This window comes from Eleginops maclovinus, chromosome 18 (assembly GCF_036324505.1).
Source record: "Eleginops maclovinus isolate JMC-PN-2008 ecotype Puerto Natales chromosome 18, JC_Emac_rtc_rv5, whole genome shotgun sequence".
NCBI lineage: Eukaryota > Metazoa > Chordata > Actinopteri > Perciformes > Eleginopidae > Eleginops > Eleginops maclovinus.
Genome location: NC_086366.1, coordinates 8164320 through 8190470, shown reverse-complemented (window position 1 = coordinate 8190470; position 26151 = coordinate 8164320). Strand labels below are relative to the sequence as shown.

The 26151-nt window shown below is 40.3% G+C and overlaps 1 protein-coding gene across 2 annotated transcripts in view; it reads right to left on the bottom strand.

The window, feature by feature from the left end:
• Positions 1–3825: 3825 nt before the first annotated feature.
• igsf11 (immunoglobulin superfamily member 11) overlaps positions 3826–26151 on the bottom strand; it is a 90304-nt gene continuing 67978 nt past the window's right edge. For both annotated transcript variants that reach the window (XM_063906224.1, XM_063906225.1), the window contains exons 3-8: positions 18574–18737; positions 11167–11374; positions 10557–10712; positions 9299–9421; positions 8353–8500; positions 3826–7344 (exon numbers count right to left, since the gene is read on the bottom strand). In XM_063906224.1, coding sequence (XP_063762294.1) covers positions 6795–7344; positions 8353–8500; positions 9299–9421; positions 10557–10712; positions 11167–11374; positions 18574–18737 — 1349 coding nt within the window. In that variant the 3' untranslated portion in view covers positions 3826–6794. The remainder of the gene's footprint in view (positions 7345–8352; positions 8501–9298; positions 9422–10556; positions 10713–11166; positions 11375–18573; positions 18738–26151) is intronic.

The following is a 26151-nucleotide window of genomic DNA, read 5'->3' as shown; positions in this document are numbered from 1 at the left end:
CAGGACTGATGAGGAAAGTGGGAACAGGTGAGGAGGTGGGTGCAGAAGGTCAGGTGCCTGACTGGAGGAGAAGTCAGAGGGCATCTGGTGGAGAGGAGGAGAATGGCAATGGAATGGTTAGAAGAAGTAGGAATGTGCATAGAGGCAAGGACAAATCGGGGATTACATGTGAATTGAATGATTTAATGATGCTTGATGATCTTATTTTAGTGTGTTACTTAAACGTTCACAGCTAAAATTCTTCTTCTTGCAGTCTCATTGCCCATAAGATGTCCTTGATAGATCAGCTGACACAAAATCACAGCAGCAGAAAATTAAATGTAAGTTTATCAATATTTCATTTAAAATTATTTTCTGTAACTCTGCCTTTTTTCTTCAGATTGCATTACATTAAAATGAAGTACAATGTATCTCCTTCCTTTAATATCTCATTTTATGAAAGAACACAATTGGTTTTTACTTTAAAGTTGTTGATGCACATTTCGAAATAATAAAAGTTTGGACTCGCTTTTTTATTTGTCTTTAACCCTTGATCAAAATTGAAATTGTTTTTCCGAGCAATTCTCCTCCTCTTGACTTTAAAACTGTCCATCACGGTGCTGAATCTATTTTTATCACCTTTTTTCCTCTTTCCCATACCCTTGTGATTCTTTCCCAGATGGACTGCTCTGACCTCTGACTCAGAGGTTAACAACATCTATATAACTTCTGCAACTCCATCAGAACAGAAAGCAGCATTGACGTCAAACAAAGTTTCGCTTCACTGCCCTTGTATTTTATTCCTTATCTGTGTTATTGCATATTATTGAATTCATTGTGTTAATACAATTCCATTGGCTTTCGCTTTGAATATGTTATACATTTGTTAAAACACTTATTTGTTGTTCCTTCCTTTGTTGTTCCTTTTCTATAAATTCGGGTGAAAACATTAAAAAAAGTCTTGAAAACTGGCATGAACTAAGCAAACAAATGCTGCAGCCAACACGGGAAGTTCCTCAGAGTCAGACTTGGAAAAAGTTGGGCCTCTGCCATCAGGAATCGCTGACTGGGAATATTTTTGCTTAAATTACGGAACCGGCAAGTCATTGCTGTGTCATTTTGCCTTTGTTTTCCTGCATTTCTTTAGGCATACCTGGTTGCTATCCAGCCTCGATGGCTTTCAGTGTCCATCACTAATGTAAATATCCCATATAATAACCACATATGATGATTAGACACAGCTCTTTTAATTAAGTGTCATTTTTTTCATAATTTGAAAATGTCTGTGTTTTTTTGTAAAGGTGAACGAAAGATGGTATGTTCTGGTACTAGCATCAGAACATTGACTCTGATTATACAAATAACAGTGAGTGTTCATACAAGGCTTCAGTGTTTTGTGCTTTTAGCAGAGGCAGAAAAGCCTGACAAAGACAAAAAGAAAGAGATTTAGGCAGTGAGCCAGTTCCACAGCTTAGGGCTATTATGGGATGGCTAGACAGCACTAGAGAGGAGAGAACATTTTATTCAGGGCCATGTTATGGTTGTCCAAAGTGATTTCTCAGAAACCACATTGTGCATTCAGCCTGCAAACCAGAGATTCTTGATTGGCCATATTCAGCTCCATCGTTGGCTACCTCTCCGCCCTGCTGGGAAATGGGTTTGTTTTTTTCCTCACTCTCTCTCCCGCTCTCTTTATTTTTTTTCCCCCTGTTTGCCATTTCATTGGTCAGTGAATTCATTGTCTGTGTTACTAAAATGCATCTACCTGTTTAAGGGATGCTTATACAGTACCAATCAAGAGTCCCATGCTCTTTAGACTTTGTTGGTGCTTTAGTTAATATGACAGCATGGTGGTGAAATGGTTTTCTCCAGTGCTGGTTGGTTAGATTAATGATGATGGTTATTGCATCCGTTTTATTTAGTATTTTGATTGGTTGGTTCACAGATGTTTTGTGGCCACTAAGCACATGGTAGCATTTTGACAGTTCAATAAAATGAAAAGATCTTTGCTGCAGTAAGCTTGGGCAGTAGTGATAAATAAACTGTCTAAACTGGCAAAGCCATCTGTGAGGAAATCTATCATAGCTAAAAGTGAAATAAAATATAATGACATTTGATGGATTTAGGGGAAAACTTTTCATATCAATTGATAACAATACAAGGAAATGACCAAGCAATACATTATATATATTAACTATAGTTTCTAATTTAACAACAACAACTTGTAAGGTAGGTCTTATAAGAGATTAAAATGCACACACTAAAGGATGTTTTTCTGGTGTTGTGTTATGTAGCACATGAATAAGAGCAATGCAGGGTGTGAAAACAGTAAAAGAACACACATCTGTAGCAATGAGAACATGGAGAAAAAAAGGGGAATACTGGAAGGCAACTTTCTTTGATTCACCATAATTCAAATCTTATTCAACCCAGAGCTTTACCGAGGAGTTTGCACACACACACACACACACACACACACACACACACACACACACACACACACACACACACACACACACACACACACACACACACACACACACACACACACACACACACACACACACACACACACACACACACACAAAGGTGGTGTCATGTGCAAATAATGAGCACAATCCTCAGGAGCTCTGGTTCACTGCCCTTTTTTTCTCCTGTCTTTCAAAAGGCCTTTCAAAAGCCAAGAGAAAGGTCACCGCTGTTGATTTTAATGTTGAAATGCAGGTTGGAGAAAGAGTAGAGGAATACTGATGGGAATTTAGATGAGAAGTGAAACCACCACCTTTGAGATTGCATCAGATATGAGTTATGTCAGTTTCAAATTATTTCCCCCTCCATTTGAATGAATTTAAATGAGTCCATTAACAATTAATTCACAGACATTAGATACCTTTGTCTTTATAATGATGTCTCACGATGTACTGATTTAGACTATGATAGGATTCAGGACAGTTGAACATCACATTTCTGCAAGTACTGGCGGTATTGAGTGCATACGCACTGCCGCCTAGTGGTTAATCTAAGAACTGCATCTGTAGATCAATCCAACACACACACACACACACACACACACACACACACACACACACACACACACACACACACACACACACACACACACACACACACACACACACACACACACACACACACACACACACACACACACACACACACACACACACACACACACACACACACACACACACACACACAATCCAAAACAAATATTGCAAGTGTGTAAAACACATGCATCTCAGAAGCAATGTGCAGTATAACTAGGTTACATCTACATTCGTTAAAAAATAAAGAAAAATCAATTTTTACTTGGAAGACATTTCAATTGTGCAGTATTACCCAATTTGTGTTGGGAATAAAATGGAAACCAGAAGAGCATAAAGAAACTAGCACACTTGCATATTCTTCATATTGTTATTCTGTACCGCTCTCGTCTTTATGGTTGTCTTAACAGCCTGCAGGAGCACTAGAGGCAGAATGAACGAGTTTCATAGAGAGCTTGCTGAGCAAAGCATGAAATATGTTATTTAAATGAGCAGCAGTTCCTTCTGAAGATGATACCTACATGAGACAGTTTATGGAGAATCTCCACACTAAGTGTAGTTTATATACAGCAACATATTTCAGTGTTTTAATCATGATCCACTTGAAGAATTCTAAATATTCTTTGATGATTGCGATTAACTATTCAGCATGTTACCATCATCTTAAAACCTTGAACTTTAGGCAGGGAAATTGTATCATGCCAAATAAAACATGCAACACACGAACAGACGAGCAGAAGGCAGATTAGAATGTATTAACAATATTTATTCACTACAAGTTCCAGTGTTATTTTTCCTATTTCATGTCAACCCAACAGTAAGAACAAGATGTATTTTTATACATATTTACAGGTTTGTTTTACTATTGGCAATATATCACATGTCATTATTTATCTATGTACACAACCCAAGTACCTACCACCTTGTGTACCATGTGCTGACCTAAAGTCACGGTAGAAGATGAGATGTTGTTTTAGTCTGGGTTAAAGCCTCAGTAGATTCCTACTGATTGTGCTCTCTTTCCTCCATTGCTCCTGAAAACTGGAGGGCAGAGTTAGAATAAAATAATCTCAGTTTAGCTTTTCCAGACAGAAATGTTCCCTGGCAAGAACAAAGCCAGAGATGTTGAAGAAGAGTTTTCTTTCTTTAAAGTTGTCAGCCAGTGCTCAGGGTAGGGACACTAGGAGAGATGGTGAGTGAAAAATACACAGACAGAATATTTTATTCTGAAATCACTCAGACAAAAAGGATGGGCAATGATACCTGACCTTTTATAATGTTACCTGTTAAAGCCTTACTGTATTTATAAAGCAATTTGTGTGTTTATGTGTGTCCCAGGTTTTTAATGGAGGACTGTAGCTCTGCCACACAGCAGACAGCCTTAAGACAAAACAGAAAGAGAAAACACTTTGGATAAATGTGTCTGTAAGAACACTGGGCAGGTGTATAGCTGTGGTCGGACCGGGGTCAAATGGAAGAAGAAATAAAAACACACATTTGTGATTGATCTGCACTGGTGCACATTGACAGAATAATCGATGAATAAAAAAAATGCAGACATCAAACTTCAAGCCATGTATATCATGACTTTTAGGCAAAAAAAACAGGGGAAATTCAGGGTTACATTTGATGCAGGTTGTTGTTGATGGCAAGCCTACATCACTGCCAAGAAACTGTGGTGAAGTAAAGAGGAAATTAGTGTCTACCTTTCCATCTACCATAACACCTGGGCTAATATTTATTGCTCACAATAACCAACCATGTGTTGGGAATAAAAACATGTTGTTCATTTTGGCTTCCAGATCAAGTTTATTGTAATTTCCAGTTTAATAACTGTATGTTAGTGTAATATAACACCTACTAGAAGGGGCACACATTGTTGTAATGACCCCCACAGGTCAGTAAATTCATCTGGACTAAATAATACAAATTAAAAAAGAAAAATGTCTCCACCATTAATTAAGGGATTACATGTGTTAAAGGTGGAGCACTTTTTGTAAGTTATATTAGCACCTTATTTGTCTCAATACAAATTGAAATGTCAATACAGCACATTTAATTAATAAAAGACGCAAAGAGGAATTGCTTTGAAGAATAAAACACACTTTCCAATACTGCATGTACTGTAACAAACACATAATTGCTGTATCAAATATTGCATCATAGCTCAAAGAGAGTATCGTGCATTAAGAATATGGATTACTGAATTTGGGAACACTGTTGGTGAGATTTGGTTAAAATAAAAACAGCAGGTCAGAAACACAGTGCTACTTTCTAACATCTACAGCATAGTGTCTACTATTTATAGCAAAATGTATGGCCATGTGTGTCGACCCATTTGTTTTCACCTCAGGTCCTGTAATGAAATGGCAATACGTCATTAAAAAAAAAACAAGATAAAAAACATCCCTTCATTGAAACCAATAACACTCACAATGAAATCCAGATTGTTGCCTAATTTAACAAAACAATTATTTCAAAATTAAGACACATGAGTTGCAGATGTATAATGTATAAGTCAGACATGAATTTGTTTTCTTTGATTCACAATCTAGCCTACTGTTGTAGTTACAATATTTACAGTAGAAAAACAAAAGATGTTAGCCTTTGTCAAGAGGGGGGTGGGGGGAAAAATCACCTTTAAATATATATATCTGTCTGTGTATCTGTCTCTTTATAAAGCATTTATGAAATAAGACATCCTTTAATCTTCTCCAAGCAGCACTGATGTGACATGAACCAGATAAGGACAACAGCAAGAATGAACACAGACTATGACAATTATCCATCTGCAGGTTCAAAGTTTGATCGGGGCGGACAGTCGCTTTCTGTTGTACAAATCCAGTGTTTGTGCCATCTTCAAACATCCCCAGTATGTTGTATGTGCATGTATGTTTTGATATATGTTGTATGGTTTAAAGCATTTTATTAGTAAGACTGAGTTATTGTTCATAACACAGAAGTTTTGATATAAACTTGTTCTGAAAAGTGCGAAAATGTAATTAAAATGTTTGCATTCAATGAATTATGTAATGTATTGCACCCAAAACCCATCTCCCTAAGCTTCTAAGGCCATTTCCCCCAACGTTATTTCATCGTTATACCTTTAGGTTACTCGCAACAGACTTTAAAACATTCACTTTTCAATGCATACATTAATCCCCATCATCACTACCATTCCTGGTCAATCGAAGTTTTGAAAGGAAATTATTAAAAATAATATACACTTCATTGGTTATCCCGAAACAAGAGACACATGCATTTAGTGGGAATCCGAGCTCGCTTCTGTCTGACCATGCAGTATGGACACACTGAGATGAAAATGCATTGTGTTGCTTTGAGTTAAAACAAAAACATAATCATCACAATGATCCAACCCTGAACATAATCTGGGAATCCAGGTTCTGCAGCAAATTTCACTCCAGTTTTGTGAAATAATCCAAGTGGTTGAGAAATAGTTCCCGCCACACCTGCCAATAAAATCCATTAAATGACGGGGTGATCAGATCCCATGTAGTACTCTACTACAAAAGAAAGCGTCCCGTCCATCAAAGAATTGGCATTAACTGAACTCTGGACTGTAAAATCCCAGCTTGGTTTGAGAAACAGATGTCCGGACATACAGAAAGACAACATTGTAAAGGGCAGCGGGCTGCTTCAGCCCATATTCTGTCTGTTTTTCATCAGTGGATGTAAAATCTCCCAAACAAATGCTCATTTAGTCTTGTTGTTCAAAGCAGTTTACCAAAGATTTTACACCAGCGAGCCTGCTCTGTTCTGGGCGGGCACCATGACAGGCACCGCCCCCATACGCTCCAGGGTGGCCTGGCTCACCGCGTAGGAGTGCGTGTGCTGCCCATGTGCAGACGTCACCACCGGTTTTAGACTCACAGAGCCGTTGCTGCGCACCATGGCGGTAGGGGATGGGGCAGAGTTTGTGGTGACCACCAGAGTCTTTGGTGGGGGGAGGGTATGGCTGCCATTGGCAAACGATGTTGCCGTGTTGGGTTGCGGATGGCGGGACAGCGGAGCTGAGCCTGGGGCTGTGACCACTGTACTGTGGGTGTGTCCTGCGTTCTGGGCCTGTCCGTGTCCATGTGCACCGTGAGCAGCAGTGGAGAAGGTCTGGCGTGTGTCCCCGTTGTAGCGCGTGTAGGAGTTGGTGTCGTAGTTGGGTTTGGGGTTGTGCCAGTAGCGGCTGTTGTAGGTGTTGGTTGACGTCAGCGTGTCGTTCTCTGAGGATGAGGCGTCTGCATGGAAAGCCTTCACTGATGACGACCTCTTGGGAGGAAGGTCATCTTCTCTGTTAAGAAGATATAAGTAGTGCTTGTCAAGATATCAGTGATATTAATAGTGATAGCTAATTAGTTCATATTTAAATATTAAACATTAATCCTGTTTTGGTGCATTCAAAATGAAAAATGATCCACTATGTAGTCAACAGTTAAATAAACTGAGAATCTCAATTCCACTTATTTATTTATTATGCCTTTGGATCTTTCAGGCTTATAAACTATAAGTCTACATATAACATATAGTCCAACACACAATAAATCAAGAAAGTTCTGTTCACTTTATTGCATCATAATATGACAATCTATAAATCTATGCATTTAAGATATTTATCGTTTAAATATACAGTAAATGTCTTTAAATTGAGATGACAAAACGCTGCTTTTAAGTTGCACTTACTACTAATATAAATTGGTTTTCTAAAGAGTAACTTTGGGTAGATAACATGTCTCCAGATATTTTTGGCAGAGATGTTCATTGTGATTTTGACATTAGTGGGGGGAAATAAGAGCCGTCAGGGTGGAATGGCGCAGCATTGAAGTTGAGCCCAAAATGAGGCAGATGTTATCCTAATCAGCCAAAGCCTTAGATATCTACAATTGCAGCCCATTTAATCAACTGACAGAGCTTCACAAACTGTTTGAACAGACAAATTACCCTTCGATGATGGAAACGTTGGCTGTCAGAAGATAAAATTAAACTGAATTCTCCAAACTATAAATCCAATTAACTGGTCTGGGTGTTTTTTTTTGTTTAACTATAATCTGTGTGATTGCATGGGCTGACAGTAAGCACTTTACAGTAGGAAACACAAAGCTGCTTTTGCATCTTTATCGCCTGATATAACATCAGAGAGGCCCTAGATGACGCCCCTACACTGCCAGAATGTAGTGTCCAAGTTAACGATCACTGTTTGAGACACTTTATCAAATACATCAATTAATACTGTTCTTTACGCACTAGAGACTTAAAAAAGACTTTGATCACAACTGAACAAAGCTACAGACAAAAGTCAAACCTGATCTCATTTGGGATCTCCTCCTCGTCGTATTTGTTCTTGTTCTTCCAGTAGAAGAGCGTCACTGCCACTAACAGGCCACAGATGATGACAGCTAGCACTCCTGTAGCGATGGTGCCGGCTATCAGGCCGACACTCTGAGGCTGGGCTGCAGGAAAAACAGAGACACAGGAGGAGGTTTTTACCAATGTTTTCCAAATATTTGACAGTAAATTCAATATTAAGTCACCCAGGATAAACCCAAGCTGAAGCACAAGCCCGATGGGTTGTAGGAAACTGAAAATACAGTTATTTGCGGTGAGTTTGTGAGGATGTAAATATAATGTGTTGATTTTATTTTGCTTCCTTCTCTCTAAAATAAACAATGTTTATTCTTTCTTTGCTAAAGAAAGACATACACTTAGAAATTCCGTGCTTATTTGTGTTTTATTTCAAATAATTGATACGTAAAGTAGAAACAGCAATGGCAGAGAAGAGTTTTTAGTTTCACATATTCTTTCTGAGCATTTACATCTGCACCATGTTGGCAATGACTCATTCCACTGTTGTCTCTGACAGACAGACTCAGCACTCTGCTGTCTTTCTGCCTTTATTTATGTGACTCTGAGCCTCCTGTCACACACTGTCAGATAAAAAAACAACAACTGTGTAACCATGCTACAGCTCTCTGTCAAACCATCAAAACAGTTTGACCCCATGTGACCCGAACCGACTCTCTGTCTGCAAGATGTTCTGCTGTTGTCCTTTGTTTGGTTGATTTGTTGGTTGCTTATGTTTCTGTCTGTCTGACAGGTGTCACTCAAGGAAAATATTTCTAAGTTTCCATGTGGCAGATTCTGAGAGAGACGAGGTTTTTCCATCTATAAATGTGCATCCCTTAACAAATGTGTCAAAGTGTCATGAGCATAACAGTGTCACATGCAACAGGAGCAGCGTGTTCACTTACGTGCTATGACCTGCAGGTTGAGCAGACACGTGCTCTTGCCAATAGCATTGCTGGATGTACACTGGTAGAGTCCTGAGGTGCTGGTGCTGATGTTTCTCAGTGTTACAGTGCCCTGCATCTGGTCTGAAGGACACACGCAGACATAGTAATAAAAGTCACTTCATCAATTATTATTAAAGAAAAACTAAACATAGGGAATGCAAATAAACATCAGAGTTCCTTTGGAATGACTAAATAATAGTTTAAAAAACTGCGACAATACATTCAGTGAACTCCTACAACCTACCAATAGAGGGTGCTATTTATCTTTAATATGAGGTTTGCAGTTGAAGTAAACTGCCTACATTTAAAAACTGCAGGTTCCTTTCTTTTACAAATGACGGATGGGTAGAGTCCCAAGTACTGAATCATAGAGCCGTACACTTCTGGATCATTGCAAGGCCTCAGAGGTTGTCTGATCTCTACCAAATAGCATTACAGCTGTGTGTGTCAAACACAGAGAAAACAGTAAAACTGACCAATGTAGGATCTCATTTCAATGACAATCTAAATTCAAACACCAGAAGAAGAAGGGGTCTCTCCCAGAATTAATTAGAGGATTTAGTAGTGAGTTTTAAGTTTTCAAAAGTTGGCTTTGATATTAATTTCCTCATAGTTCTCATCTAAATATCTATAAAAAATGGTCTCTAGATATTTGTTATAGAAATGTCATTAAAACATATAATTCACTTGTATTTATTTACTGAGTCATTTGCTATGATTGTCCACAGATAAAACATATATAGACTCAAAGTTGTGGAAATCTGCTATCTGCAAATGATGTTATAGTTTGTAGTTTAGCTTCTATTAATCAGTAGTACACAGATAAAGACAGTGACTGATGATGAAGATTATTTAGCTGGAAAGAAAGGAGAGTCCACTACACAATTGTTCTCTGATGCTGAAAACCAAACCAAACTCAGATAGAAAGAGTTGCTATTCAGCATGAGAGAATAAGGAAGAGCATAACAACATCACAGATTATCCGGGTTAATTGCACATACGCACTCCTGACGCATTCATTCACAAATTCACATGGTTTGAATCACTCCATTTATCCATCATCCTCCCTCAGCAGGATCAGTGGGTTCGGGCCTGGCACATGACAGGTGGCGGTGATGGTGGGATTGTGGCTGAGGCTGAGCCACGCTATGTGTGTGAGATTTACCAGCGAAGGTGGGGCAAAAGGGAACTCCGACGACCAGCCTGTTTGTAATACCTTGCATGGCGTTGTGCGGCAGCTTGGGCAGCGCGTCCAGCTTCTCCCAGGAGTAGGACGGCGTGGGAATACCTTCCTCGGAGCTGCACATCAGCATGATGTCATTGCCTACATCCAGGGTGCCCTGGATACGACATGCTGGCACCGAGGGTGGCACTGGCAGATGGAGACAGTGGGTGGCGTTGTGTTAACCACTTTGCAAAGCAAATCTAATGTTTTTCTGACTGTAGAAAATTCAACATGTTATATTCAAGAGCAGAAGACTCATCAATTCAACAGTGCTTGCATGCTGTTTCACTGCAAATTGTATTGAAGGCCTGTTTAAAACATTATTTGCTTTCTTACAAACTGGAGAGCTCTACAATTGGCTCTCTTGATAAAAACCAATCAAAAAAAACAAAACATATTTGCATTATTTCTTGTAAACATGACATAAAACATGTTATTTTCTTCTCTTCATTGGCTCAGTCAATGCAGTGACCAACACCTAATGACATTTATTTGCAAAATATGCATTTTTAAACCTGCTTACATGTGAAATAAGATCGTTTTTTGTCTTTTTTTTAACATTTATCAAAGAAAATGTATGTAGTAAAACAAAGCAAGTTACCCAAAACGGTGAGCCCAATGACGCCGATGTTACGCCCCCCTCTGTCTGGGAGATTGTTGACCAGGCACTGGTAGGTCCCAGTGTCGGACAGCTGGGTATTGTTGATGAAGATCGAGGCACTTGTACTTGGCATGGTGGCCGAGAAGCCCACACGCCCATTGAGGTGGTTGGCGAGGCTGAACACCTGGCCACCCTGGTAAATGATCACCTGGAGAGAGATGTCATGGGAGGGGATGGAAGAAGGAGAGAGAAAGTAATGGAAATTGATAGAGTAAATGGTAAGGGGGGAGGCAGAAAGCGACATTGGTGGCATGAGTTCAGCGAGAAATGAGGAGGAAGAGAAAAGAGAAATATTATGAATTTACAATTCAGATATGTTTATTTCAAATAAGAGAAGGACACTTAATATGCTCCTGTCGTCAAAAGAAATGTAGAAGATAATGCCCAACTCAATGCATTTTGTCATTTTCAATACACTTTATTTTTGTGCATCTTGAACATTTACAGTAGAAGCCTGTTACAGATGTCTTTCACTAGAGGGAGCCCAAGTTCCACTATGAGGCTGAACAGCGGACGGAGAAAGTTGACTAAACAGACTAAGTCCTAAGATACAAAGAAACAAACAGACAGACAGACAGGGAGAAAACCTTTTATTTGTAAGTGGTTGTTTCTAGCTCACTGAGTAAATGTCAGAGTAAGACGTACATACTAAAAATATGCTTTTTATGGTACTATAAAGCTCAGATAAAAGCATCCACTAAATGGTATGCATAATTGAAAACATTTCAACCTGGAAACATATAAACTGCAATCAGATGAATGCAGCAGTAGCAATGTTGGAAGGTTTGAGCACAAAGAAGGATAACCATCAACTAATTAAAACATAACTTTGACCCAAGTGAAAAATCACAGTAATAAAACCCTTTTACGGGTGAGGTAAGCTTGTCTCAGGTCCACATAAAACAGCAACAAAGGATCAATTCATTCAAAAGCTCAGGCTTTTAGACTCGGTCTGAACAGTTTGGTTGTGAGGCAGAGCCACATGCAAAACAGCTCTCACCCCTCAGCTGGGCTCACACAAAAGATGAAGAGGACCCACGCAAACACATGGTATGTGCACACAAGTCTGGCACTCACACACACGTGCACTAAATCACACACGGACACACACACGTACACACAAAGCATGGAGGGGAATCAGAGCGGCTATTCACTTTGGTGAAAAGAGCCCTCATTGAACTGTTCAAAGAACCAGGCAGGGAAACAACCGGCACCAGTGTGTGTGTGTGTGTGTGTGTGTGTGTGTGTGTGTGTGTCTGTGTGTGTGTGACAGTTCTAAAATCCTAAAATTGCAGGAGTGTGTATGTGTCTCTGTCCTCCACCGCTGTTTAACGGTTGTAAATTGTGCGGCTGCAATTTCCTGAGTGCAGTACGCTCGCTTTGTCCTCTTATGTGCAGATGAATAGGCAGCTCCTCAGCTGTGATGAGAGCCTGCAACTGCATCTTCTATATGTGTGTGTGTGTGTGTGTGTGTGTGTGTGTGTGTGTCAGTGTGTGTCAGTGTGTGTTGTGTGTGTGTGTGTTTCATTGTATATGAATATAATAATGGGGAGTGTCTCAGTTTTGAGTTGTCTGTGCAAGTGTGTAATTGTTCTGCCACACTCTAATAACCATGTGGTCTCACATATATTTTTTCTGTCCACTTTTTCCCGGTCTAATCCATGATATTTTTTTCCGTTTTCAGTCTGTCTGTCTCAACTCAACTCTCTGTTTCACTCTCTAACAGACTGCACCTGTATGACCCGGCTCTACACTCCTGATGACCTAACTATATAATCTGCTTGCTCGGTGAAAGTGATCCAATCAATCATCCTCACCCACAACACACTGTGCGTGTCCGTGTGTGTTCATGAGTGAATTAACGCAGGCCTAAAATTGTGATGCATCTTACACATAAAGTGGCATAGATCATGGTTTTCTGACTCCCTATTAACTCTATTTTTGAAAAAAAATCAACAAAAACCCTTTCAAATGTGTATTTTCCACTTTAAAACATGATACACTCCCCCTATTTTCCTATGTTTCTGTCCATATCTATTTGTATATAAATCACATCATCATTTCGCATGGCCTGGTTGGCTTTGTAGCTGTGCACTGGGAAAAAAAGAGGTCATGGCTGGCACTCAGATGGCGGCCGGCCCTATGAACTCTAGCTGGACTATCTGGACGCCCCGCTGCCGGCCCAGTGGTAAACCTCTGCTACATCCTTTCCCTCCTAAATCCCTTCACACACACACCCACCCACCCACACACACACCCCCACACCCACACACACAGCAAGCATTCCCTCACACTAACTACATCCCATTATCTTGCTACAATCCAGCCTGTAAGTGTGAGCCACAAGTGGATGCACACAGGGAACCTTCATATCTGCGCCATCACTGTGTCAGTCACACAACCATAGCCTACTTACGACTGACCGTAAGGACGCTGTTGGCCCCAGAAATGAGGGACACTGCCATCGCCTCAATAAAGCCTGAATAAACCTCTAAACCCCGATAGCCTCTCGTCAATTTACTGACTGCTACTAAGCTGCTACTGTTATCCCTTTCTATCCTCCGAGACATGTTGTGAAACAATATGGGCCCAGGTCCACTTCACCCTCTCTTCAAACAGCCCATACACTACGTAAAACGTACTTTACCCGTGTCATTTTCCCAAGCACACAGTGCAGTAAGTGAGCACATTCATCGGCCAGTTGCTATGTTTTCTATCTAGTGCATTCAAGTACGCTAAAACAATGGCCTTTTTGTTGATCGGGTCAAGTAAGTTCAAGTTTAGTCAGCCCAACATCATATCTCAACAGTTGCCAAGGAGAAAAAAATGTTTTAATCAATGAAAGTAAAAACATTGAGGAACCCTCAGGGAAGAGAGCACATTTAGAGATAATCCATCTCCTCAGACAACAGGGGGAGAATAGGTGGGAAAAATAAAGAAATAAGAGTAAAATATAACAATAAGATGTACTGTATCCATATTATCCATGAGCCAATTATCCCTAATCAATAATATATCCATTCATACTAGTAAATAAGAATGGGATATATTCATTTATGTTTCATATATGATCTCTTTATGTTTATGCGCAACGTTAGAATAGGTGGAGGTAAGAGTTAACTTTACAGTATATACAAATCTGAGAACATGCATGCAAAGCAAATGTGTGTATAAGGAACATGTCATAACAACGATTGAGTTTCTACATTGTCATAATCATGCAGTCACAGTACTACAATAAAAAAATGTATCAGTGAAATTATTCCCAGAAGCAATCCCAGAAATGTACAGAAGATTACCTGATGTACTGTACATTTGGAGTGCATTTTGGTCTCAAGTGGAAGTCAACTTCACTGTTATATAGTCAATAGAGGACTGGCCATATTTGATATTTCAGGTTAAGGGGTTCAATTTCCAAGGCTGTGAGTGTGACCTTGATTTGGCTAAGTGATATGTGTCCTTTGACTGAAGGTGAGGGTTCAAGTCCTAAAGTCAGCAAGAATTATTATGCTCAAGTGACCTTTAAGAGAGACACTTTAAACTCTATTGGTGAAAATGACGGTTGCTGACTCTGCATACTGATGTCCCTGGAAGTAGGCAAGCAAATAAAAAAAGAATTTCCTCCGCACAAATCAATGAAAAGTATCACATTAATGTGTGTGAGAGAGTGTGTTGAAGCTAAGTGTATGAGTTGTAATATTACCTCTCCATAGGGGGGAGTTACAGCCTCGGACAAACAACATGTCTCTTATGGCTTTGTATGAAATAGGTCTTTGTTCATTTTCTTTGACATGAAAAAATGTTTAAAAAGGGCTAGGGGAGGCAACAATGAGAAAAAACAAGGTCATGTTTTGAGGGTATGTGGATGCAGCGTCATTTGAGCCATCCTCACTTTGGTTTTTAGGTTAAGATAAGGATCAGAATGTGATTTTCTGTACCACAGATTCTCTATGACCTCAATTTCAACAGAGCTTGATTTCTCCATAAGTCCAATTGTTTTACAAAAATCAACATGGCAGCTTTTCGGGGAATTTAAAACGTATTTAGATCATTTTTTCCAGACTCAAATTAATTTAGAAGTGATGCAACGGCACATCACAAGTTTTCATCAGTCGTGTTATTGATAAAACTTCTCTTTTCAGCGAGAGCTGAAGAAGAGAGAGTAAAAATTGGATTTCAACTGATTTCAGGCAAAGCGGGACAATACTGAAATGCCACACTCAGCTAATCGAAGACATGTTCTTTTAAGGAGTTGTACAAACATTTGTTTACACCTTATCAGTTTTAGTTATTAGTATTACAAGAGTTGGAGAGGAGAGAAAAACCTGGAGCTTTTACTAGAGCAAAAAGAACAAAGATATCCATTGTTTTAGAGAGGATAAACAAAGGTTTTGATGCATAAAACCATTGTCTAATGTATGTGTGTGTGTGTGTGTGTGTGTGTGTGTGTGTGTGTGTGTGTGTGTGTGTGTGTGTGTGTGTGTGTGTGTGTGTGTGTTCAAGGATTATCACACACCTAGCAATGCAGAGGAAAGAGGTCAAGAGGATTGATCACCACAGCGGCATGATACACAGATTACCTACGCAAAAAACAACACATGCACATACAGTACATACACACACAAACAAACAAACACTCCTCTGAGCTGCCGGCTACATGTTGTAATCTGGACCTCAACTTGTTAGCTACACAGTAGTAAACCAAAAGGACTAGAACCACAAAAAATATCATATTTAGAAAGAATAACAAAAGAAACATAAGCATTTTTTTCTTTCTGTATTTGCCGTCACCTGGTGAATTTGAGTTCAGTATCCCACCAATTTATGAGGGAAATGACTAGCTTTTAAATGCTCCTATACGCTGACCAGCTGGCCCTCTAACTGCTGCTGAGTTGTGCTGGAGAGGTAGTGTATATAGATAGATAGAATCGGAGGATGAAACCCTCTTTATTGTCACATACACAGCAGAGCACACACAAATTGGTCCTCTGCATTTAACCCATCCTAGTACTAGGAGCAGTGGGCAGCTATTGTGCAGTGCCCGGGGAGCAATGGGGAGGGGGGATTGGAGGTGTCTGGTGCCTTGCTCAAGGGCACCACAGCAGGGTGATGCAAAATAATTCAACTGAGCTAAGGGAAATGCAAACTGACAACATTTAAATCCTCTGTAATGCTGCTTTAGACTGCAATGCACAAAGTTGGCACTCGTTCTCAACTCATAAACACAACAAATAAAGATCACACTTGATTCATTAAGTTATATAGCCTAATTAAGATTAAGCCTGCAAACCACAAGGGGAAGTCGTTAACAACTTGGCAAACCAAAGCACCGAGCAAATACTGGAATAATCTCGGCTTTAATAAACAGCTAAAGTTTGCAAAGTCTGACAAGCCGGTACCTCTCAAGAGTGCTAAATAAGTTACATTGCCACTTGTTATCTGAACTACAGTAGGTAGTCAAAGTTGAGCACAGGGAGATCTGAGTGGATCAAGTGCACTCACCAAAGTGCTTACGCCGGTTGTGAGGGTGTGGAAGTGTACAGAATTGTGTTCAGTAATTGTTAATGGCTTTTAGCATCAACTGTAAGCAGTTGTGACATTCTCTTCCTCGAAAATGACCTTGTACTGTCGCCGCACGCATTTCATCACTCATGTTTTTACAGCTCACCAAATTCACATACATAACCTAGCAAAACTATGCTGTAGCTCACACAGTATTTGTTTCTTCTTCTACTCCTTCTGTACGTCACTGTATGCATATTGCATTTAAACGCACGCTACAAGACCATGTGTGCATCACACGTGGACTTTTATCCATTGTTCGTAGGTACACATTAACACTACAACACGTGCGAGGGTATAGCGGGAGAACACAATGATTGTTATGCAGGCTTTTACATGGATCCACTTCCTACACCTAGCATCTAAAAGTCACATTCATTCATCCATGAGTAAGTGCCTATGTGTTCCTGTTATTTTCAATGCCAAACCACAGGTGTGCTCATTTGTATGTGCATGTATGGATATATGGAAACATTAATGGGTGTTTTCACAATTCTATTGAGTATCATGATTGCATGTATGTGTGACGCCAGTAAATATAATGAAGCCCTGCATGCATATATGTGGATATGCAGTGCATTTGGACCAGCAGTCTGTCAAATGCCAGTTTGTGTGTGTGTGTGTGCGTGTGCGTGTGTGCGTGTGTGCAGACCAGTGTTTGTGTGTGTGGTGAGAACAGCTGCGATATAGAGCCTGTCGTGGGCGTTGGGTAATTAGTGCAGAAGATGATTGTATTATTTGGACGGCCGACCAGCGCCAGGGTTCAAAGTAAAGGGAGGCAGGTGAGCTTGTACGGCCTGCAGCTGCATGTTAAACAACTCAAATGGAATCACAGAAGTCCCGCAAGGGGAGAGGAAGAGTCAAAGAGATAGAGACGAAGGAAGGGAAGGTGAGAAAAAAAAAAGAAACAGAAAGGAAATAACAGTAGCAGGCCAGGAAGGGACAGATGTATGAAACCAGTTGGACACAAATTTCAATTAAACTCTAAATCATGCAATGTTTGTATGTGCCAATTAAAACATTGCCAACAAATTGCCAACAGTTAAATGCGCATCACTGTGCTTTTTGTCGAAAGAAAGGTCGAGAAGTGCTACATGACAATGCTGTCATACAGGCTACATTTAACTAAACTATGGAAAACACCTTAAACTAACTACCACTACATCTATAAAACTAGCTAATAGAGTCATCTGATGTCTATACCTACGACCCTAAAGGTGCGTTCAGATGCACCGGAAAGAGAAATGATTTCCTCTGGGTGCGACATGGACTGTAATGTAGCAATTATGCAGTCTGTTTCTTTAGACACACGTGCCACTGGCCACTGCATACATGTGCAGTACTTTGATTATCATAGTGACCTATGATCATTAGGCATGTAACTGTACTGGATGTCCCTTCAGTTAAAAGAGTCTCTCTCTGTGGATGCATTGTTCAAATTTCTCAATTCTCAAGATTTTTGTATTCTCTTTGCGCTGTATCTGAGCACACCTTAGTACAGATCAAGTCTTGTGTACCTGCTTTGACTTTATGGTTGGTGTTGGGAAGCAGCACGGACATCCACATGATGCGTATGCAGTAACATTGCATTAGAACACAAGTTACACGCATCTCAGTGCAGTACACATCTCAGTAAGTAACTAAACATTGTACCTCACTTCTGTCTACTTACAAAAAAATCTCTCATCACATTTAATAACAACCGAACCGATTGGGGAACTCTGAAGCATGCACTGATGCAGAGTCACAGTGAGTGGGTGGGTGCATCGGTGAAAAGCACTCTACCTGCTCTGGCTGGTTGGCATTGGACAGTGGTATGACCATCCAGATGATGTTGAGGTTGTTGAGGGCAGCGCTGGTGGTGAAGGAGCATGGCAGGACTGCTGCTTGGCCGCGGGCCACCTGGATACTGCTCTGGGACACGGTCACATCCAGCGCCCGCACACACACTGCAGGAGGAAGGAGCCAGTGATCAGTGTCTTGAAACAGCATAGATAAGCACACACAGCACCAAGGTGCACATAGTAAAACAAGAGGACAGAATGAGATCGAAAACATAGGAAAAAGAAATCCCACTAGATAGATCTTGCACAATCTTTCCAATCATATTTTTTCACTTTTAGAAAGTAGTCAGTCCTCCTTCAGGCTATTTCAGTGCTCGCTCTATAAAAGTGATGTGCATTTAATAAGTCAGAGAGAGAGAAAGACACAGACAGAATAAGTGACGTGTATAAATACCAATATCCATCACGTGTGAGTCTCAGTGAATCCAATTTCCACCACCTTACATCTTTACAACAAAACAAACATGAATTCTGAACCAAACTCCTCTTCTGAAATCTCATCAGCTAAACAAACCTCTAGACCACATTGTGAAGGGATCAAATTAAATATGTAAAAGTTAAAAGCGGGAACACGATAGGCTGTCTCCTGAGTTATTCTTTCCCCTAAAACAACTTGCTTCTTGCTAATTTCCTGGGACCGCAGCGTGTATCAATACATACTAAATGAACATGACATGTGGGAGTTGTAATGGTTATTTCTGGTATTATTTGTTGCTTCCAGTGCGCACACAGCATATTAAACAACCATGATAGCTTGTTTTCTTTCCATGCAACAAAGGTATATGCTCTCAAACTAAGAAGCTTTTCTCATCTGCACTTTGCTGTCAGCCTCAACAGACCCAGAAAGACAAATATCTACATGCAGCATCCTATTTCTGGAACAGCTAAAGACATTACAGGCAAAATTAAGTTAGACTTCCCCCGCAAGCATGTATCCATGTCCAAAAACCCCAATGGGAAGTTATCTTATCTAAACATGGTAAGGAGGAGGATGGCACTGATATGATTACAGATAATTGATCATGTCCTGTGAATCGTCCTTGTTAGTGATAATTTAAGATGATGATCTTTCCATAAACCAATACTAGAAACCACCAGCCTTGTGTGGTTACGTAGGAGTCAAGCCAGATGTCAAGTACAATCAATGATTACTTCCTACAACGAAATATGAATCCCATCATAACTCCGATTATCTGTTTTATTTTTAGATCACAAAATGTATAAGAATTTAAAGGACATAAGTGTCGTTCATGCCTTATTTGGGTTCTGAATGTCAGCATCATACTCAAGCTGACAGACTGCCTGTTGCTCCCTCTCTGTCCGTCGGAAACCTGCAGACTTCCTACGCTTCCCTTCTGCTGGCAGACACCACACACCCGGCAGGCCCACTGCTGGCACAGTGGAGATAGGCAGTGCTTGAACTGCTCCGCTCAGTTATGGTTCATATGAGAAATGTTCATGAAAAGAAGTGCCATACATTATGCAAGCAATATTCCTTAAAGGCAAAGAAATCCACTTCAATGTCAATATGTATGATTTACAGTAATATAAGTCTTCACTCAGTTGCTTAAATAGAAGATATGCGTTGAGTAACTTGTCAGTCCTCTCAGAGTGTACATCCCAACTCAGCTAATGGGCTCCCATTACCGCTTATGACGCCTACAAACTCAGGCCATCATTATATATATAATATAATAAATACAGGGTTTCAGGTCACCCCTCTAGTCTGATCTTCTTATATCCTCTGTGTACACAATGTTCACTTCATGCGCAAAATCAACCTATGCTCTTAATCGAGGATTTACTGAGAAAAGGGGGAAGTTCACACAAAAGGTTACGACCCTAACAGAATGGGCTATGTATCTGCAGCATGAGATCAGTGTAAGTGTTCATTCTCATGGCCACATAGATATTAAATGTGCTAGATTTAGTGAGGGGATAAAGACAGAAAAAGATTAAAGACAGGAAGGAGAAAAGAATGAAAGAGAAAAACTATGAAAAAGAAAGAATGAAAGAGGAGGTCCTTGAGGAATGAAGATAGAAGGAGCATCTTATCGTCTCTAAGCCTCCTCCAAGGCAGCAGTCTCTCAAGCGCACAACAGCTGGAGGGCTCATTTCAAAACACTGGATTAGAGAACCTATGCGCACAGAGCCTGTAAGCTCCCATGGCCAACCAAGAAACACACACTAACAAAAAAATCTCAAATAAGCACACAAACATTTACTGTACATATAGTGGTCAAATAAGCACACATGTGATCTCCAACACAGACACACACAAGGCATCCCACCCATCGCTATACAAACATCTTCAAACTCTTAAGTGAATGTCATCTGTGACATGTACTGTATGGTAGCCCTTCAGGGATACATCTAAAAGACAGAGAGGGGACCCGCTCCACAGCTCATCATCTGAACTGTTGCTTGGCATTGCCTCATTCTTGCAAACACTACTTCCAAAGCTTTATGCCAGTTCTTCAGCTCTGATCTGGGAGCATGTCCGTGTAGACAACTACCCTTCTAGAAAGAATACTTAAAGGGTTTGATATGTGAGGGATCAACGGTGGGAGTCAGATGTGGCCACCAACATAAAATGTGTTTTCCCCACAGTATTACATGTTTCGTGCTGTTGTGACACAACAAAGTTCAGCGGTGCTGTCCAAATTACATGATTTGAGGCAAAAAAATAATAATGCTGATTCTAGGAAATGCTCTCGAAGCAGGGCGGATACAGTATGTTACGTTTTCCCTCTTTTGTTCTTTTCCTGCATGTTTTTTTCTGCCTGTCTTGCCAAGGGCTGCACGCAGAGTTCTGAAATTGTCTTCATGTCTCCCGGGCTCATAAGCACATGTAATGTAAATGAGCTGTCCATCTCATTGGGTTTAACATCCAATACTCTCCATTTCCCTCACCACGTTTTATTCCCTCTTGCTCTCTTTTTCCAGCCCTGAGCTGCCTCCAGGCACAGCTCAGCAGGACTGAGCCTGGCTGACAGGAAATAGCAAAAAACTAAACAGTCATTCTTCACTGATGCTGACCCACCATTGCCCAGAGTTACTGTATGTAATAGATGAGGCTTGAGTCACTCTAATTGGGTCCTCAATCAATGACTGACAGACTGTAGTAGTTCCTCGTTAATCCAAACCGCTGTTTTCCATTCTGATAAAAGATTCAAGATGATTTGGTCGACAACATTTAGTCACTCAATTACTACAATGACATGTGATTTAGTTGAACACAGTATGCTGACTGCAGCAGCTCTTTGAATGTAAATCAGGAAAAACTACCACCTCATTGTTAAGCCAGTCAGTTTGCAAAATGTAGACAGTTGACGATGTATCAGGTTTTATTTTTTTACTGCAAGCATTAACATACAAGACTGGATAATATTGACTGTCTGGGATTGAATAATACATGAAATACAGGGCCAGGGAAGATGTGTATTTGCTCATTTTTACAGGTAAATGGAAAGCCTCCAAGCAAGTTTGTCCTCTTGTATTTTTCATTTAGCATGTTTTTGCCAATAGTAAAATGATTCAGTAAATGGATCACTTTTTGGGCAAAATAAATCATATTTGGCATTCATTTCACTGTAACACAAACAAATAACATAATCCAAAATAGATGGACCCAGTAAATAATAATTACATCAATGATTTGACAAATTCTCCAAAAAGTTCTTTAAGCTTATGAACATGTTTTCTTTTAAAATGGCTTATTAGGACAATTAAGCATATGCTAAAGACAGGGGTTGAAGAATTGCTCATATATAAAAAAGGTAGGAAGTAACAAAGGACAAACAACAGAGCAGTAAAGGATGGGTAGTGGGTAGAAAGTGTGAAGTGTATTGCACAATGTGGAGGAGGAACAGAAAAGCACAAGTCAAGGATGCACAATGAGAAGGGAGGAACCAAAGTCAGATAGGGAGGTTCAGAGAGGGGGATTAAATCAGAGAGAGCAAGGGGAGGGTAGAGGCAAAACGGGTGGATGCTGTTGTTTCTAGAGAGCCCTAATTGATAAAGTCACCCCCAGGCAGCGCTTGCAGTGCTGGTGGAGGGCAGGAACGAACCATCAGCGTGGATCCGTTAAACTGCTCTCCCTCTTCTTTCGAGAGCCAAGTGTCAAAACTGCTGTTGATTAATGCATGAGAGAACCATACACCTCAGAGAGCATGGAGATATGTGTAAGCGTGTGGTGCAAGAGTGTGTGTGTGTGTTTGCATACACTCTCAGTCAAGATAGGGTTCAGCCATGATGGCAAGGAGAACAAATGCTGGGTGAATGCAACACTTCCACTCTCTCATACACAGACAATCCCTGCTTGGCAAGCCATTTGCATCCTGTGTTATTATTCATGTGGCTCTTTTATTCATAGGCTTGACTTTTATTTCAGTTTCAAACAGATGCCCTGATGCTGTGATGAACCCCTGGCACAGCTTCAGTGGGAGGGCTGGAACGAACACACACACAAACGAACGAACACACACACACACACACACACACACACACACATACACACACACACACACACACACACACACACACACACACACACACACACACACTTTAAAGTGAGATGATGGATGATGGTTGTAAAAGAGTGGCACATGTGAAAAGTTACATTTTAATCCTCTTTTTTTTACACAATACTTAATGTATCCCTCTTTTCAGGCAACAGTGAGTATCCAAATACTTCAACTCGTCGTAAATGATCATTACTCTGTGTTCATGTTCCTTGACAATAGTATTGTCATCTTTAAAGAAGAAACGGACATAGACATCGCAGTCAGCTGGCTACATGCGTGATAGCCACTTTTTGTCAGCTGCGTTTTCTCCGAGCGTGAGACCGCTCTTAAGGAGGGAGAGGAGAAGATTGAGGCAGCGACGAGAGATCGAGCATAAAATCTTGTATCTCCTGCTTCAGGCGTGACAGTTGGCAGCTCTGATCACATTTCATGTTTAATCTGCATCCTCTCTTTGGACTCAAACGCCATTTGCGATTTGCTTTCGTGCTTTAACCTACATACTAGAAGTGAAGCAACTGCAAGGACAAAAAGCATGAAATCAAACACAAGAATGAACACATCCACACATGGATTCCTGTGCAAAGACACCTGTGCCCACGCAGAAACAACGCTCTGTCCCATTCCTTTAGCAGGATACCCAGGGGCCTTATGATGGGCTGTGTTCATGTATGTACGGACCCTGTGATGTTGCGGCTGCCCGTGAGGCACCAGGGCGAAACCAACAAGCGAACAAAGACATCCGTGTGAAACTCAGGTGGCATGGTTGTGTACCCATCTGCTCGGTGGAAACTCATCAAGCACCATGCTCAAAGCACTGCTGAGGTAAAAATAAGTCACAGAACAACTAAGTTTGATACTGAAAGTGTATAACTGTATACCTGAATACCTCTTTATAAGCTGTGATGACAGAATCTGTAGGAATGGATTCAATTATTAAGTATTTTCTTTCTGCATCGCCTGGAAAGCCTAAAAAATGTTTACCAGATTAATAGAATAGACATTTAGTTTTTTTTATTTTCTTGCTGAGAGTGAAGCCAGACAGTTCATAAGACATAACAGTGTATAACAGTTAGCTTATCTTAGCATAAAGACTGGAAACAAGGGGGAAGCAGCTAGTCTGGCCCTGTTCAAAGGTACATTTTTTTTTTTTAAAAGCACCAATGGACAAACTGTGTTGTTTGTCTAGTTTATAACTATTTGTTTTTACGTGAATGAAGGTGCTATTGGGAGTGTAAGTTATGTATTGCTGTCTCCACAGGAAGTCAATACCACAACTTGCAGTTTTTACCCCTTTTTTATAGTGTTTGTACAAATGAAACAAACAAGATAAATTGTTTTGTATTAGGCAATGTCAAAGGTGTAAGTAGGTTGACTTTGTTAGCTGGGGCACCTGTTTCCCCTGTTTTCATTCTTAATGCTGAACTAGGCTAACCGGCAGCTGGCTGCAGCTTCATAATTAATGTATTGCCTGTAACAATATTCAACAAAGTAATTCTCAGCAAGAAACATAGCAAGCATATTATCCAAAATGTCAATCAATTTCTTTGAGCTTCGTTTGCAAGCTTTGCTGTCCATATAACATCTCATATCATATATACTCTTTAACTCAAGCTATGTGTGACTGGGATAAACCTATTACTCACTTCAGATTTTGATAGGGCTGTAAGAGGATGTTACAAATCTAGTAAGCAAACTGAGCCTTTAGGCTGGCCTTTTTACCAGGTCTACAGGGAGCATATTATAAAAGGTCCTCATTCATATTTCACAAAGAAGCGAATGCTGGTCCTGCCTACTGTGCTCATACCAAACAAACGAACTCTGTGAACTAAAGCTGAACAATCACTTTAATTTCCCACTGATAAGGGCCTCGGTCAAATTGTGTGCATATTTCATTACAACTGTAGGCACAATCAAAGCTACTGACTATAGAAAAATGCAAAATTACGATTTGCATGCAGTTGATTGGTCAATGAATCTATATCTGAACTAAATCTTCTTCAGGTTACCTTGTCTGATTGATAAAAACAAGATTGTGCACAATTCATTTATTGGGTGGGGGATTTTGTTGGGTCACAGGGAACTCAGATGATGTCAGTTTAAAAAAAATTTCCTCACATGATTTTGACCACACAACCCCTCCTGGTCTTCCATTTCTCTTCCCTCCATGTTTCCCCCCTTTGGTCCTTCAGACAAAACTTCAATCCGATGAAAGAGCCCTCAAAATCTCTCACTCATCCTCCCCTTCATCCCACACCCCGCCCCTCCCAGTTGACCTATTAGCTACAACAGCCAACTCCCTAAGAGCGCCCTCTGACAACCCTACATAGCTTAATACTGTCCTCTTAACTGTACTGCGTCTGACTTGCCCAGCTTACAGCGATCCTAATGTGTTACTACTATAATCACAAGGCCTTATTGCCCACAAACAAGCTATAGCATGTAGCACTGGTCACACTATGTTATTACATCCTCAAAATCATGAATGGACAGTCAAATGTGCAGGAGTTCAATCTCACTTTATCTGAACTACTCTGAGATAATTCTGGAATGCATTGCAAGACATTTGCAGGACAGACGCAAAACACGTTTCTAAAAAAGTGTATATCACATGAGTAGCAGAATGTCCCCACTTGTGACGAGGTCTGTTTTGAGACATTGCAGCTGACTACTGTAGGTTTATTTGTGTTTCTCTGGCATCAGCATATACCATGAGTCTACTACACTTTCGTTAAAGTTGCAAGTTGTATCTAGTTTTAAAGGTAGATGGCAAAAATACCATAATTTAGTGCAGACAATTGAAAAACAATTAGGAGCAAATTACAAGTAAAAACATTATATATTGTTACATTATTAAAAGTGTCATGAATGACAGTATAAAGACCGACAGCTAATGCAAACCACAGTGGAAAGTCATTATGAACAAGCAAACTGGTGATCAACCAAACTAGTGAGATCGTCTGTGTGCAATGAGCGAGCAGAAGGTTAAAGTAGGC